General features: G+C 43.4%; 1 protein-coding gene across 1 annotated transcript; it reads right to left on the minus strand.

Moving 5' to 3' along the window:
- Positions 1 to 1,556: 1,556 nt before the first annotated feature.
- On the minus strand, positions 1,557 to 4,399 carry marcksa (myristoylated alanine-rich protein kinase C substrate a). The gene is made up of 2 exons (XM_028605055.1): positions 3,976 to 4,399; positions 1,557 to 2,446 (listed from the first exon to the last, which is right to left on the minus strand). The coding sequence occupies exons 1-2, from the start codon at positions 4,069 to 4,071 to the stop codon at positions 1,748 to 1,750; spliced, it is 795 nt and encodes a 264-aa protein (XP_028460856.1). The 5' UTR covers positions 4,072 to 4,399; the 3' UTR covers positions 1,557 to 1,747.
- Between the last annotated feature and the right edge of the window lie 10,693 nt (positions 4,400 to 15,092).

Raw genomic sequence — 15,092 nt, forward strand, 5'->3', positions numbered from 1 at the left:
CTTCTGTATTGCACAATGCCCAATTGCATAATACCATATCAAATATAACATAGCATATGTGTGTATATATATATATATATATATATATATATATATATATATATACATACACATATATTGCACCAATACCCTATCAGGCATTGCACATCCTAAAAGAGTTTTTTTAAAGTAAATTTTTTTAATTTATTAAAAATGTGTGCTACCTTGGCTCCGCCACAGCTCTGTAGGCAGTCTGCAGCACTTGCAAACAAACTGATAGCACGTTAAAACTCCAGGAAGCTATTTTAGTTTAACTGTGTATTATGTTTCACGTTTCAGTTTAATTAAATAATTACTTCAAGCATTTAAACAAAGTTTTGTATTGGAGCACGCTCTTACTGGGTGAGCTAGAGGCCACCCCAAAGATTTTCATTTTATAAAATATGTAGTAGGGGGCCAGATAAGGGGTCCTTGGCTTAAAGAAACACTGAAGACCCCTGGCCTACAGTGTGGAATACACAAATAATGACAGATGGAGCCTCAAATTTTATTCACATTTATTTTTGCTTTTAGTGTGCTCACAGAAAATTTAGAACACCTTAAGCAGAGGAGTTTAATAGCAATTTTTTTGTAAGCAAAGTTACATTCCATCTCTAAGTCAAACTGGTCAAAGCTTCTCCAGTATTTACAAAAAAAAGAGAGAGAGAGAGAGAGAGAGAGAGAGAGAGAGAGAGAGAGAGAGAAAAAAGATGCTACACAAACATTTGCATCTGATAGATTCATTTTTGTCAAAGACCACTGGGAAAAAAAAAGCATTTGCCTGCTGTAATCAAAAAACATACCACAGTATATAAACAGTTAACCATTCCACTTATCACAGCTTGATTTGGAGTTCAAAATTGCTTAAGAAGGTCTTTCCAGGATGACTTTTTTTGTGTGTGCTGCGTGTTATTTTACAAATCTGAGCGGGTGGGAAAAAAAAAAAAAAAGAGCTGCAAACGTCATGTGCTTCTTGAGATCAAGATTTCATTTTGTACAATAATTACAGTTAAAAACACCCTGCCTATACATACTTACATTTGTATTAAAGTCATAAAACCAACAATAAACAATAAAGCCTATACAACTCGTATGTCTACTGAATCACCGACTGGTACAGCTAATGAGAAGTGAAAAGCTTTTCTAAAGAACCTAACTCTGGGATTTCTTGTCGTCCTAAAAATCGTAAAAATGACTTAGTGTTGTGAACCGCGTGGCGTATAGCGATCGTTGGTCTCATAGGTTTACTTTCTGACTATTCTTTTTCACAATAGTCCATGGCACATCCAGCCCCAACCCCCCTTCATTTACAGCTCAACCCCCCCCCCACCCCCTGTCTCCTTCATACCATGGGCATGTCCATACCATTTTGTTTACATTTTGTATAAAAATTCAAAAGGAAAAAAAACTTTTTTTTTAATACTGATGAAAAAATATATGGCAGAGTGTGGATGTATTTAATCGGTTGTACATATTGAAGCCACCCACCTCCCCCAGCCCGTTGGAATGCAAGTAACAATGGACCGAGATGGGTTTTGTGTAAGGGGGGAATGGAAACCGAAAATTAAAAAACAAACAAAAGAAAAAGCTTTAAAATATCCCTGGTTGTAGACAAGTTCTTCAAAGCCAGGATCAGCCTGGCGTCACTCCAACATACAAACAGGGAAATGTTCTTTGATTATCTTCTTTTCTCCTTTTTTTTCCCCCTCTCCAAATTCCTTTTACGGGGTTATTCGGCCGAAGCCGCCGGAGCCTCGGCCGACGCCGCAGCTTCCTGCGAGGCCGGGGGGGCCTCCTCTGTTTTGGGCGCCTCCTCAGCCGGCTTCTCCTCGGCCTTCGGCTCCTCGGCCTTCGGCTCCTCGGCGGGCGCCGCCTCCTTGGCCTCCTCGGCGGGTTTCTCTGCGGGCGCCGCAGCCGCCTCTGGCTCGGCCTCTACCTGGTCCTTGGCGGGCTCGGCAGCGGGCGCGGCCTCCCCCTCGGCGGCGGGCTTGGCCTCCTCGCTCGCAGCCTCGGCTCCCTCAGCGCTCTCGGCCTTGGCCTCCTCTGTGGGCGCCGCCGCCTCCTCCTCGTTCTCCGCTCCCTCGCCAGTCTCCTTTTTGGTCTTCTTGAAAGAGAAGCCGCTGAGCTTGAACGACTTCTTGAAGGAGAAGCGCTTCTTCTTCTTCTTGGGGGTTTCGTTGCTGGCGGAAGGCGTGGCGCCGTCCTCCGTCTTCGCCGCCGCCTCCTCTCCCTCAGCAGGAGCAGGGGACGCCGCCTCTACCGCTTCCCCATCCGCAGCTTCCTTCTCGGCGGGGGCTGCCTCGGCCGGTTTGGCCTCCTCCTCGGGGCTCTCCTCGGCCGCGGCGCTGCCGTTGGCCTGCACCTCCTCTTTGCCGTTTTCGGCGGCCGCAGGAGACGCGTCCCCGTTCACTTTGACATGGCCGTTTTCCTAAAGAGAGAAACAGTGGCTGCTGTTAATAATGCCATGCAGTAGAGCTGCCATGGTTTCAGACACCGGGGGGCAGCACACACCGTCCTATCAGCCGGGACAAAAGCACACTCTCACTTCAGCCTTCTACTTTCAAGCTTTTAGAGTCTTCATTTGGAAATAATCTGGGCTATGGAAAGAGATATTCAACAGGGGGGGGTCCTCAGAGTTACTGCAGGGGGGCTTCCAAATTACTGTTAATTCTTTTTCAATTTTTTTTTTAAATGTCTTAACATGAATCCAACATATTATTAGCAAATATAAATCCCCACTGCTGATAGGCTGGCCTATAGGTCAGGTGATTCACACATATTCACTTAATCCCAAGGATCCACTGTACAAGTATGCCAACAATTATTATTTTAATAGCTTAGTATTCAATGCAACAAAAAAAAAGTCTGTATAAAGGCTTTAGGCCGCCCTACACGTTATTGTAGGCCGAGCTTAATATAATTCTAGACACAATATATGTAGTAGGGGGGCCCCTGCTCCGTGCTTGGTGTAAACAGCGTTGAAGACCCCTGCACTAGACTACACGTCCTGGATTCTATTCATATTCATATTCATATTCAGAGAGAGAGAGAGAGAGAGAGAGAGAGAGAGGTCGCAGTGCCTCTACCGGATCGCAAGGGGTCGGTGCCGGGTCGCTGCAACAGCAAAGCAGCTGCTCATTAAAACAGCAGATGCTCATTAGTCCGGCAGATCACGGAGAGCACAGTTCAGATACATCTCCTAAGAAAGTAGAACCTCTAAAACGGGGGAGGGTTCTGAATTGCGTATTATTTTCCAAAAATCCAAACTGTGAAAAAGGAGCGACGGAGAACAGCAGCGGCAGCCTGCCTGTTTTTCTCTCTCTCTTCTCTCTCTCTCTCTCTCTCTCTCTCCGGGGGCGCCGCTGGCTCCCCTCCGGAGTGATAGCAGGCTGCTATCTCCACTTTCTATTCGAGCATCTGGAACAAAAGGAGTGGCGCTCCAAGCGCACACACAGCCTTTTGTCGGTGTCGTGCATGTTGTCTTATTCAGAAACTCTCCCTCCCCTCCTCCCCCAAATTACGATCGAGAGGCGACTTCCATTATTATCCTGAATATCATTTTCTGGAGTGCATTTTACCACTCAGCCATTTAACACGCGATTTCATTCAAATCCTACAATGCAACAAAAGTGATTTATTTATTTTTTTTATCAACAAAGAATCCAATCAAAGTGGCTTCCTAAAATAAACGCGTATTTCTTTCAATATCCGCTCAACATACAGTTTACATGAAACAATGGGCATATATCAAATGCTCAACTGTTGCTCGTCAACTATAATCGAATCAGAATTTAAAAACAAAACAAAAAAAGTGTTTCCATTTAGTTTCAACTCGCACCGCGCATCTCCATTCAATCTATCCACAATTACGCACGGGTTGCGCCGGCAGAGCGGCCACATTCTCCCCGGACGGACAGACGGATGGATGGAAGAGCTGGGTGATAAAATATCATTTACCTGTCCGTTGGTCTTGGTGGGTGAAGCAGCAGCCTCTCCGGGCTTCTCCGCCGCGGTTTCAGCCTTTCCAGGTGTCTTGGACAGTTGCGCTCCCATGCTTTTTTTTTCGCTCCAACAAAGAAACTCAACCGATTCCACAAGAGAAAAACACCCGAACAAAGACTCACAAGCCTCTTTGTTGAAACGCAAAGCTCTTCGCTGATGTCTCCCTCTGTCTGCACAGAGGAAAAAAAAAAGTTCACAGGGGGGAAAGCAAAGTCCAGTTAGAGAAGGTTTTTTTTTTTTTTCTCAAATAATAGCAGGAAAAAGCTGACAGGTAGGGAGAAGTAATAAAATCCCAGATTGGTGGCCGTGTCGCTGTAGACAGGCTGCAAAATGGAGAAATTCCCCTTGTTGCTAATAAGATGCGGAGTCCAACGCCCAAGTGAAGAGATGAATGGGCGCTCCGAGCGATGACGGCACCGCACTCGGATTCAGCCAATCACGGGCGCCGCTCGGAGCGTGGGCGGGGTTTTGGAAAGGGAGTGAACAATAGATTGTAGCGCTGCGTTCATGGTAAGCTGGGATGATACGTTTAAAAGAAAAAAAAGGCAACATTGAACTAAATCACTGGAATGTCATTTTACCAAACCACGTGTTCATTTTGTTTAGCATTTAACTAAAAAAATACCCAACCACAATGATCACATATGAAATGCAACTCATCACAAGTCCTCCTGGAGATGTGTAGCAAAGATATGGATCTTGTGCGCCACAAGCTGAAATTAACATTTTAACACATTGTCCAGGGCTTGAGGGGCTCTGAAATGAAAATACATCAATCAAAATATGTTTTTTTTAATTATTAATATTAGATATATATTTTTGTACAGTGGTGGACTCTAAGTACATACATTTGCTCCAGTACTACGTAAAGTAATTCCACTTTCTGCTTCTACTCCGCTACATTTCAGAGAGAAATGTTTGCATGACTACAACAACCTGAATGTACACACGTTCCACCAAAACAAGTTCCTTCCCGAGGCTATTTAGCAGAGGCACCGTGGCTCCGTGCGCACCGCCCAAAAAGAATGTGATTGGTTTAAAGATATGCCAATAAACCAGAGTACATTTTTCTCCCATCCCAGAATGCTGTGTGGACTAGCCAGACCCTCCTCTGCAGCGCTGTAGAGGAAGGTCTGGCCATGCGAGAGACTACACGCAATCAAACCAATGCGGTGCGAACATGGCAGGTTGCTGTTCACATTTGGGAACACAAATGGCCTGTGTGGTGAAATCTTTCATTCTGCGTTTTGACATCAAAAAGCAGCATTCCATTAGATCAGTTTGAAGTAATTCATCTGAAAGTTGTCATGATCCTTACTCCCAGTCTGAGCTTGTATATACAATTTTTTTCATTGGCCTTGAATGCATCACCGGCGATTGTAGCATGAACTTGTTGTGGCCACACATTTTCTGCTTCATAAGCCATATTTTGAAATAAAAAATCTGCACTCATCAGGATTTTTCGATGTATTTGAATGCTTTCTTATTTTCAAATAGAATGAACGTTCTATTTACCCAGTTGTACCTGGATTACCTGATGATGACACAATCCCTTGTACTGACGCTCCTCTAACCATTCACCTGGGCATGTTTTCCATCATCTGCCTGCACTTTTTCCAAGTATCACTTACATTAAGAGGATCATTAAAATCATTCAGACTTTACAAAAACAAACTGAAGAAAGATTTAAAAAGAATAATAATTGGAAACCTCTTCAGTTTCTATTAAAAAACGATCACAACCTCTTTCTTAACTCTGTGTGTGTGTGTGTGTGTGTGTGTGTGTGTGTGTGCGCACGCTTATATCCATGAGAACGGAGGGATATGGTTAATAGTAGTAAGACCTGCTGTATGCCAATGGCCCATGATTTTATGTCTTTTATGTCTCTGTAAATTATTCCCTTCAAGTGGACTTAAATACATTTTAAAAGTGTGTGTGTGTGTGTGTGTGTGTGGGGGGGTAAAGGGGTTGGGGGCAGGGGATGGGGGAGCGTGCCCGGTGCAGTCGTGTTGACTACGATGTGATGTTCCCCATGGGGAAGGTTGGGAGTGTTCAAACAGGACCCTCAGCACACATTTGCAATGCAAATCCGTCCCACAGGCGGAGTCAACTGTCCTCAGCAGAGAGAGGGACAGCACAGACTGAGCCGGGCTTCCCCGAGCAGTTTCAGTGCAATGCAAAACAGCAGCGCCAAGCCACTCTCACCCGGGGATGCAAACTACAACACTTCCGATTCATTTGTGTTAATGCCCTGCGTATGTAACTAAAATCCCTGATAATACTACAAACTGTGGATTTAAAACTTTAAAAAAATAAAGGTTGACCAAAAACCACAACCCCCAACTTTCAACTACATCTCAGGGTCTTCGTCCGACTTATGCCTACCGTGGACTAGAAGACTTTGAACAGACTCTGAACAGACTGCAGTCTGACACTTCTCACATCTAAAGACAATCTCACCTCTAATATTAAAGACTATAATAATATGTAAAGACTGGGGATCTTACAGGGTCATACATTGCAAGACTATAACTAGATTCTTTTTGAGAAATGTAACCAAATTAGCTAGCTACTGCTAGTGTTAGCTGGTAACCTAAGGGAAAGTCAGCAGATTTTCTGTTCTGTCGTACATGCAGATGAATGTCTCCAGTACCCAGAGGTCTGTGTTTATCTGCCGGTAAAACTCCCGTTTGACGACTTGCTTCAGAATGGTTGAAACTTTCCCTCTTTAGCATTTAGCTTAGCGCGGCGCCATAGAAACCATAAACAACACTGGCTCTAGCCAAAGGGGGTAAGTGTCTCCACAACGCGTACCTCCTATGGCGCCATTTTGATGCTAACAAGCCATCACCTGCCGTTAGCATTACATTGACTGCCATTCATTCTGACATCACTTTGACAGCAAATAACTTTACATCTGAAGCGTTTAAAGACTCTATTTGTCCATTTTCTAAAGAAACACGACAATGTATAAAAGGCTCCATTACCTTGTAGCTCACGTTATGGCTCCGTAGCAGACGCTTTTGTAAAAATAGGCTAACGATTGGGTCATAACCACGAGACTTACTGTCACGCAGTAGAGGAATTACCGTATAGTACAGGAGAAGCTCACAGGCAGTTTGGACTTCCATTATCTGTTTAAGTTTAATTACTAATGTTAACTAGCATTTTAGTTAGAAATAATTAGCCTGTGTCTATGTTATCTCCTTACATATACCTACGCTCTCCGTCTCTGTAAGATTGGGAATGATTGAGATTTCTCTCTCACAGCTACCAGAAGACTTCACACTTTCAGACACGTTGCTCACGTCACATCTACGTCTTCAAGCTCAGCTGGAGGCTGCTCAGTAACACTCAGCCAGCACCGGGAAAGAGACTTCTGATATCCTCCACTGGTCTCAGACCAGAGACACGGGGCCTGCTGGTCCATTTATTTTAGGGAGCGCTCCCATTGGTTGTTGACAATGTTCACGTGATTTAACTTCACTACCCAGACTTAAAACCTAGGATATCATCAAACACGTTTGATTGTGTCTGAAAGTCAAGACGGGAGAAAGACAAAAAGCAAGACTCTCAGGATTTCATTCCGATTTTGTAAAATAGTCTATAGTATATAGTCAATAGTGTCTAACAGCGTGTCAATCACTGCTCATGCACACGCATTCATTCTCCCTTGTGGGGGGAGGGGCTTAGGAGACCGTTTTGGGCTTTAGCAGAAAGTCCTGGATCTTCACAACCCCTACCTACAGGACCTTTAATACATTAGAAACGTTCAACATAATCCCCGGTAAAAGAAAGTCAGACAGTGTTGTGGGGGAACATGAAGTCACCAAATCAGAGGGACAGAGACAGAGCTGGAGCCGAGCCATTCATTAACTTTATTGGTTATCAGGCAAATAAAAACGCTGATACAGATAATCTGCAAACTGCCAAAAATAAGGGATTGAATCATAGGCCCATATCAAACCTCCTATTTCTAAATTAAGGTATTTGTTGGCTGTTGCATTTGATTGTTCTTTATCAGTGTTCCTCCTTTTGCTCTTATTGTTCCACGATAATTGCTACTGTCAGTTCGAAACATTTTGATGGACAGAGTTTCTACTTCCAGCTGGTAAAAACATCCCCAGAGGGCAGAAAGCAGACGCGTTTTTGGCAGCTTGTTTGGCAGTTTCACTCTCAGTGATCTTCAATAGTCCACACACAGTGGTGGGATGTTCCTCAACGATTGCGGTCAGTCAAGGTAAACTAAGGAGGTGGGTGTGTCTGTGGGTGAGATCGCCTTGAAAGAGACCAATCAGAGGAGGGCCAGTGCCTCCCTTGGTTTCCGACCCCAAAGTGTCAAAAGTCAGTTTCATTCGGGCCGAGCAGAAATCCACTTTGAGAGCAGAGTTGACCTGCGAGAGCGTGGATGCACGCCCAGCAGACACGCTCAATCACGTGGTGGCTGCTCTGTTCGCGTGCTGCTTAGTTTTATACACGCAGGTGCCATTCTTTCCTTCTCCCTATGTTTCGTCTCACGCTCGCAGCTGCCTGTACTCTCTCGATTGTTGAATTGGTACTATGGTTGGGTATCGTTTGGATTTTTACAATTCCGATGCCGAACCAGTACTTTCAAAACGATTCGGATTCCTAAACAGATTCTTAAAAAACTGAAAAATGAGCCCAGAGGGAAAATATGGCATTTTTAAAAGTAGCCTACATTTACGGTAGCTACACAGAAAGGGTGATATTTTTCCGTCCGTTTTGGAGTGACAGAGGGAAAATATTTCAGTCGACACATTAAGTGGAACCGAAATAAGGAACCGAATTTTGCGTTTTAATCCGGTCTGATTCCTACGTTGCGTAGTAGTGTAACCGGGGTTTGGTACCCAACCCTAATTGGTACACGGAGAGTAATATCTGGGCGTGTGACATGATAATTTGCCCGTGAACATGTTTTATTGCGCTCGCGAGATATGACATAATCCTGACGTCAGTGTTTTTCCCCAGAAAAGTTGTTAAGTCCGGTGGCCACGTGTCGTTTTTCGAGTACGTTCCGGCTGCGGCCAGTCACAGACTGACGGCAGCATTAATGTAGAGCCCAATAGTTTCTGTGATAATAACAGAATCACAGACGGAATCGCCAAATTGAGAATTTAAAAAAGCAATAGGACAGATTTCATACGGCCCTACATTACATTTTTAGTTAGTGCTAAAAGCTAACTGAAAATATGATTACGTCTAAGTTTCCAACCGAACTGCCCAACTGTAGTTTACAAATCCTCTAAAACACACATTCAAAAATAATTCCCAGTGGATTAGTCCTGTTGGGGGAACCCTGGCCATACATCTGGTTATTTTCCCCATGAACTGTTTGATTTTTTTTGATTTCTTTAAAAGAAATGAATATATCTCAAAATAAAAAAACATACACCATGACGAAAGATTTTATTCATAACATCTACAGGCCAATATTATACAGGCAGTGGCAGAAACTTACTTTTGACAGTGAATTTAGCCGATTACTCTTCTGTTTGGGTCTTATCAGTCTTGACGGGTCCTTCCCTGATTTGTCATACCGGAGCCCATAATGGCGCCCATTCAGTCCAATGGAGTTGCTCGCCTGAAGCATACGGCAAAAAAGTTTCTAATCTTCCGAATTTACTTACTTTATGTGATATGCAGCCCGCTGAATATGCGCAGAATAGTTTCTCCGGCTGGCCCGTAGACTTTACATTGTGGAGACGTCACAGGTTTTTAAATCGCTTTTCTCGGCTCAAGGGAAGTTTTTTTATAAATATAAAAAGGCCGTGGATTAAAAATTTAAAAAAGGAGTCATAACCGACTTCATTTGCAGTTTTACAGGCGTCTCTTTTACAATGGTGGCCTATGGGAAAAATCCTTTTTGGGCCGCGGCGGGATTTTCTTTGTTGAAATAACACGAGTTATAACGGCCACTGGAAAGAAGCAGTTGGCTCAATGTACCAGAATGCCCAGCAGTTATGTTGTGCTCACAGCAAGCTGCCCGGCTTTGATCAAACACGGCTAACCAGCTCTGTTTACAGGTACACATGCCTTCTTTGGGAATTGTTGTTTCTGTTGGACAAATATCTCAAAGAAATCACAAGTCAGCTCAGAGACACCACAGAGTAACTACTGAGTAACAAAAGAAAAGCCTATTTGTGCTACATCTCTGACCATAGACTCCACTGTCCAGCGATGGAATGTAACTAAGTACATTTACTCCAGTACTGTACTTAAGTCCAAATGTTGAGGTACTTGTACTTTACTTGAGTCTTTTCTTCTCATGCCACTTTCTACTTCTACTCCGCTACATTTCAGAGAGAAATATTGTACTTTTTACTCCACTACATTCATCTGTTACAGCTTTAGTTACTAGTTACTTTACACATTAAGATTTCTGCACACAAAAACACATGTAGTTTATAAAATCTAATGTTTGATTCTAAAGTAAACTAGCTAACAATATAACGGACTACAAGTCCAGATGAGATGATTAGACCATTAAACACACAACTGGTTGGATCCTTTACACTTTCTACAATGGGAGCATTTGTCTGCACTGAGCACTTTTACATTTTCCTGATGGTATTAACATACTTTTACTTAAGTACCATTTTCAATGCAGGACTTTTTTTTACAGTGTGGTATTAGTACTTTAACTTAAGTAAAGGATCTGAATACTTCTTCCACCACTGCCACGTCACTCTACCATGCAAATAATGTGTTGACACAACCCGCCTTGTTTGATTAGACACATGCCCGAGGGTGTGTTCTCCTGTGAAATCTGAGACAAGTGATCTCATCAAATTGAAGGAAATATGAGGTGACCCAAGTCCCGTGATGGCATAAACATGATACTGGTGCTCACTCTGTCCTAAAAACATGGATGAGAAACTTCTGCAAAATAATCTCAGGAAGGAACTTGTTTTGGTGGGAAATAATTAATAAATGGCGGCATGCGATTAATGCGATTAAAAAAAAACATGAACGCGTTATGCTTGGCCCTTAATCGCATCGTGATTAACGCGTTAATGCTGACAGCCCTAATATAAATGCATTGAATTTGTTTATGTTGCACAATAAAATCAAGGCAACAGTGACACAGTAAAATAAAAATAATAAAAAAATAAAGATTGTGCAGGTGAGATTAAGAAAACCCCTAGGGGCTTATAGAAGGAATATCACCTAAGGAAGAGAAGAAGGAAAAAAATATACTGTATGTAATGAGCAATTACAAATACAAAAGTCCTAAAATTGAACACAAGTAAGCACTTAATAAAAAAAAAAAAATAGTACAGGAATATAAATGTACATGATGTGTCCTACAAAAAGTAGTTTGTTATGCTAATTAGTTGGACGTGAACATAATGTTTAGCAGACAAGGTTGGAAGAAGATCGGTGGTCATTGTATTGCTTTCCCTAACAATGTTGACATGGATAAATGTTTAATTTTCCCTTTTCACAGGCCAAAAGCCTCACCCTCAAAACTGTTCCTTGCTAAGGGGGTGTCCGTGTGCCCATGTTCAGTGTTGTCTGAGTGAGCAGCGGACAGGGGACAGAGTTGGAGGCACTGAGGGATGGAGCGCTGTGAATGGCATTGCACAAAACACCGGGGAGGAGCCCACTGACCTGTCTGAATGGAAGGAAGGACAGAAAGAGAGAAAGAGGCTCTTTAAAAACTCAATCTGGCCAACCGTAAATGTTAGTCCACAGCTTCTCTGCTGCCATTACAGGATCGCTATTAGCTGGGGGCCTATTGTGCCTTGTGGGAATAGCCTGACTCAACCTGGCAGCTAAGACTGGAGATTTGTCTGCGTGCTTCCTATACAAAAGGTATAGGAACCGAACACTCAGGCCCACACAAAGGCTGCGGAAACGCGATCGTCTTTTTCATAAGGCTGAGTTTTGTGCGAGAGGGAGAGTCAGGTGCTTCCGCTGGCTTGCATAATTGCAGGTCTCCACTCCCCACTGTGGATCTGGCCCCGGTTCCTGCTCCCGTCGCTTTGTTTCTTCCTCTGCTCAGGCCCCCCCCTCCCTATTCAGGGAATATCTCCTTCTGTTTTGGGTGTGCCTCTGTACCCACACAGATGGCCATTCAGGCACCCCGCATGTCAACCACCACGCTGGGCTTATCGCTAGCGGTGACTTCACTGCCACTGACTTCACGCTCCGCACGGCGGGCTTTTATTTGCATATAGCACATGTTCGAACAAAACAGGGGCTGTTTTGCCAAGGGGGGGGGGATCTGATAAGAAACAGGGGGGTTTTGTCTTCCTGCTCTACCTCTCTGCTGGGGCCGTTCACTCGTGAACAACCAGTTAACGAGCAGCCTCTGAACACTGTGCCAAACCAAGCCAGCTTTCCCCACATCTGTCTGTGAATGCAACCACATCTGTACACTGTAAAAAATAACCTGACCGTCGGTTTGTTTATTTCTCACACTCAGAACTGCTTCACCACCTACAGACATGAGTTCAAGTCTCGTAGGCAGGGACACATCAGGACTGATGCTGGCTATGATTTGGCCGTTAGACCAGCTCTGTTCCAGTCTGGGTCAGTTGGTGTTTACAGTCAGCAGATAAAATCATAATGATAATCAAAAGTATTCAGATACAGTCTATCTCACAAAGACATTAACCATTAAATTGAAGCAAATCCCCAGGTTAGGCAAGCTTATTTGAGAGAGAAAATAAGGGTGGACGTGAAAATGACAAAAAAAAGACCCAAGTCTTAATAAGCAGCAATTTTTCTTTACCAAGCTGTCTGATCATACAAAGGCCAACTCTCCCTACATGTGCGAGTGGGAGCAACCACATCTGTAGTAGACACTGCATCCAAATATCACAGATATATATGCATGAATGTGTGTGTGTGTGTGTGTGTGTGTGTGTGTGTGTGTGAGCTTGTACACCACCGACTGTCACCTGGAAGTAATATTTGCCCCGCATTCCAACACCGTTGTTAAGTGTTTCTAATTAGTGAAGGAAAAAGTCCCTCGCGGTCACAGAGTGGGCACGGCCACATTCCTTCAGCCCATCCTCAGGCTGAACACCTACTCCATTTTCATCTACAGTGCTCAGCCTCCTCCACCTTTGTCACACGGTATTATCATCCCAACAGCAGGTCACCGTGTGTGAATGTGATCTGTGAAAATCTGTGCGTTGTCGTTCAGCAACTGAAGGCATTTTGGTTTGGAAGAACCGATTAAAAGCCGGCCAACAGTTAGAGAGTGTGAACCCAAGGCTGATCTGAAAAATGCAGAATGGTGTTTTGACAATGTTGCGTGACGATTAATCATTCCCCTTTTTAAAAGGGTTTGATTTGAAGCCGGCCTACGGCCAGAGACGGAGAGTGAATGGCGCTGTGTGTCTGTTCGGTTAGGTCAGACTGTTGTTTGTGCGTGTTGATAAGACTTTTGTCTGTGCAGATTGCTGCCTCAGCACAGGCTGCAGCCACAGGGATGCCACTGGCTGACAGATGCAGCAGAAGCAGCATGTGTCTCGCAGAGGGGATGTTTAGTCTGCCAGCGCACCACATGCCGAGCTCGTACACTGCTAAAATAAGTCTTTCAGTCCTGTATGTTGTAGGGTTCCGATACCATTTTTTCAATTCCGAAACCTGAACTTCAGAATCAGCCAATACTAAGTACTGAACAGATACCAGTGAGTTAAAACAAATTAAATACATAGCCTGTATATATTTTTAGCAGCTAACCTTGTTTGGATGTGATATTTCTATCATTGTTGTAGGGCCTGCCTCAGGTTACCCTTTGTGGACAAATACATACAGAGAATAAATGCCATATAATATTAGAACTTTCTTTTATCATCTCGTTTGACAGTCACTCATAACAGACAAAGAACATGACTAAACTATACTCGGATCGGTGCATAGAGTTGCGTACTCTCCGATACCAGCATTTTATGCCGTATTGCAACAACTCCAGTATTTTGTCAGTTTTTCTCGGTTTGTAAGAACAGGGCACATTCTTCTGATTTCTTCTCTGATCTCTTTGGATGATGGTCGGCAAGATGGCAGCGCGAGTTTGTGCAGCGGCTTTGCGCTCTCCAGTTTGGTGCTTATCGGTGTGCATGCTGTAATTGCTTGTCGAGTTCTGTCAAGCAAAAAAAGGTGTATTCTAGGCAAGACTTAATCAACGTGAGATTCTATTTATTCATCCCACTCCTCTTCCTTTAATGCTGCTGTGACAGGACAGCTTGGTTAAACAGATGAATCCTTCTAAATCTCTTTTTGGTGCTGACTCATTAGATGGGATGGTGATGATGTTTTCATGTCGTCCTTAGAGATGAAGCACATACTGTATCAACTTATCTGTTTCCTCAGGGAAATATTAGTATTGGTGTAACATGGCTTTGCCAGTTTGTGGAATCTGCTCTGTTTGGGAAATTTTTTGCTATAAAGGCCGTCCTTTATTCAAACTGTACAAGGAACCACAGGTTGCTTCAACTTTTAAACTCTCAAGGACACACCAGCGTCAATGTGTCCATCTCTGCAAACTCATCTTGTTCGGCCAAGCACTATTTAAAGCCGCTAAACATTATTCTGTGTTTGGGTAGGGATAACACATTTTACAGATACCAAATATGTCTGGCTGCATTAGGGTACAAGAGGGGCCATGGTGTAGACCAAATCCGGCCCCTCGTAAACTTTAAACTAGCCCGCATATCAATTTAGGTTCGCAATAAATATTGGCGCTCCTAGTTTTTGTCGCTTTTTCCAAAATTCTTATCGATTTCTTTCCCCCCGACATTATTACAGCTATTTCCCACATTTTGGGGATTTTTTTTCAACATGACGCTTTTAAAAAAAAATATGGCGCTATTTTTGACATTTTTGTCGCTTTTTTCGGCATTTCTGTTACTTTTTTCAACGACTTTGTCAATTTTTTTCCGACATTCTTGGCACTTATGACTCTTTCGCCGAAATAAAAGTCAATAAACTCTACATGTCTGGCCCTCGATGTGATTCTCTTTTTCCAGAGTGGAAAAAAAGGCAATCTCGGTTTGACAAAGACATCTTAACTCCGGTTCTATTAACTAGCTTTTTCC

This window comes from Perca flavescens, chromosome 18 (assembly GCF_004354835.1).
Source record: "Perca flavescens isolate YP-PL-M2 chromosome 18, PFLA_1.0, whole genome shotgun sequence".
Taxonomy (NCBI): domain Eukaryota; kingdom Metazoa; phylum Chordata; class Actinopteri; order Perciformes; family Percidae; genus Perca; species Perca flavescens.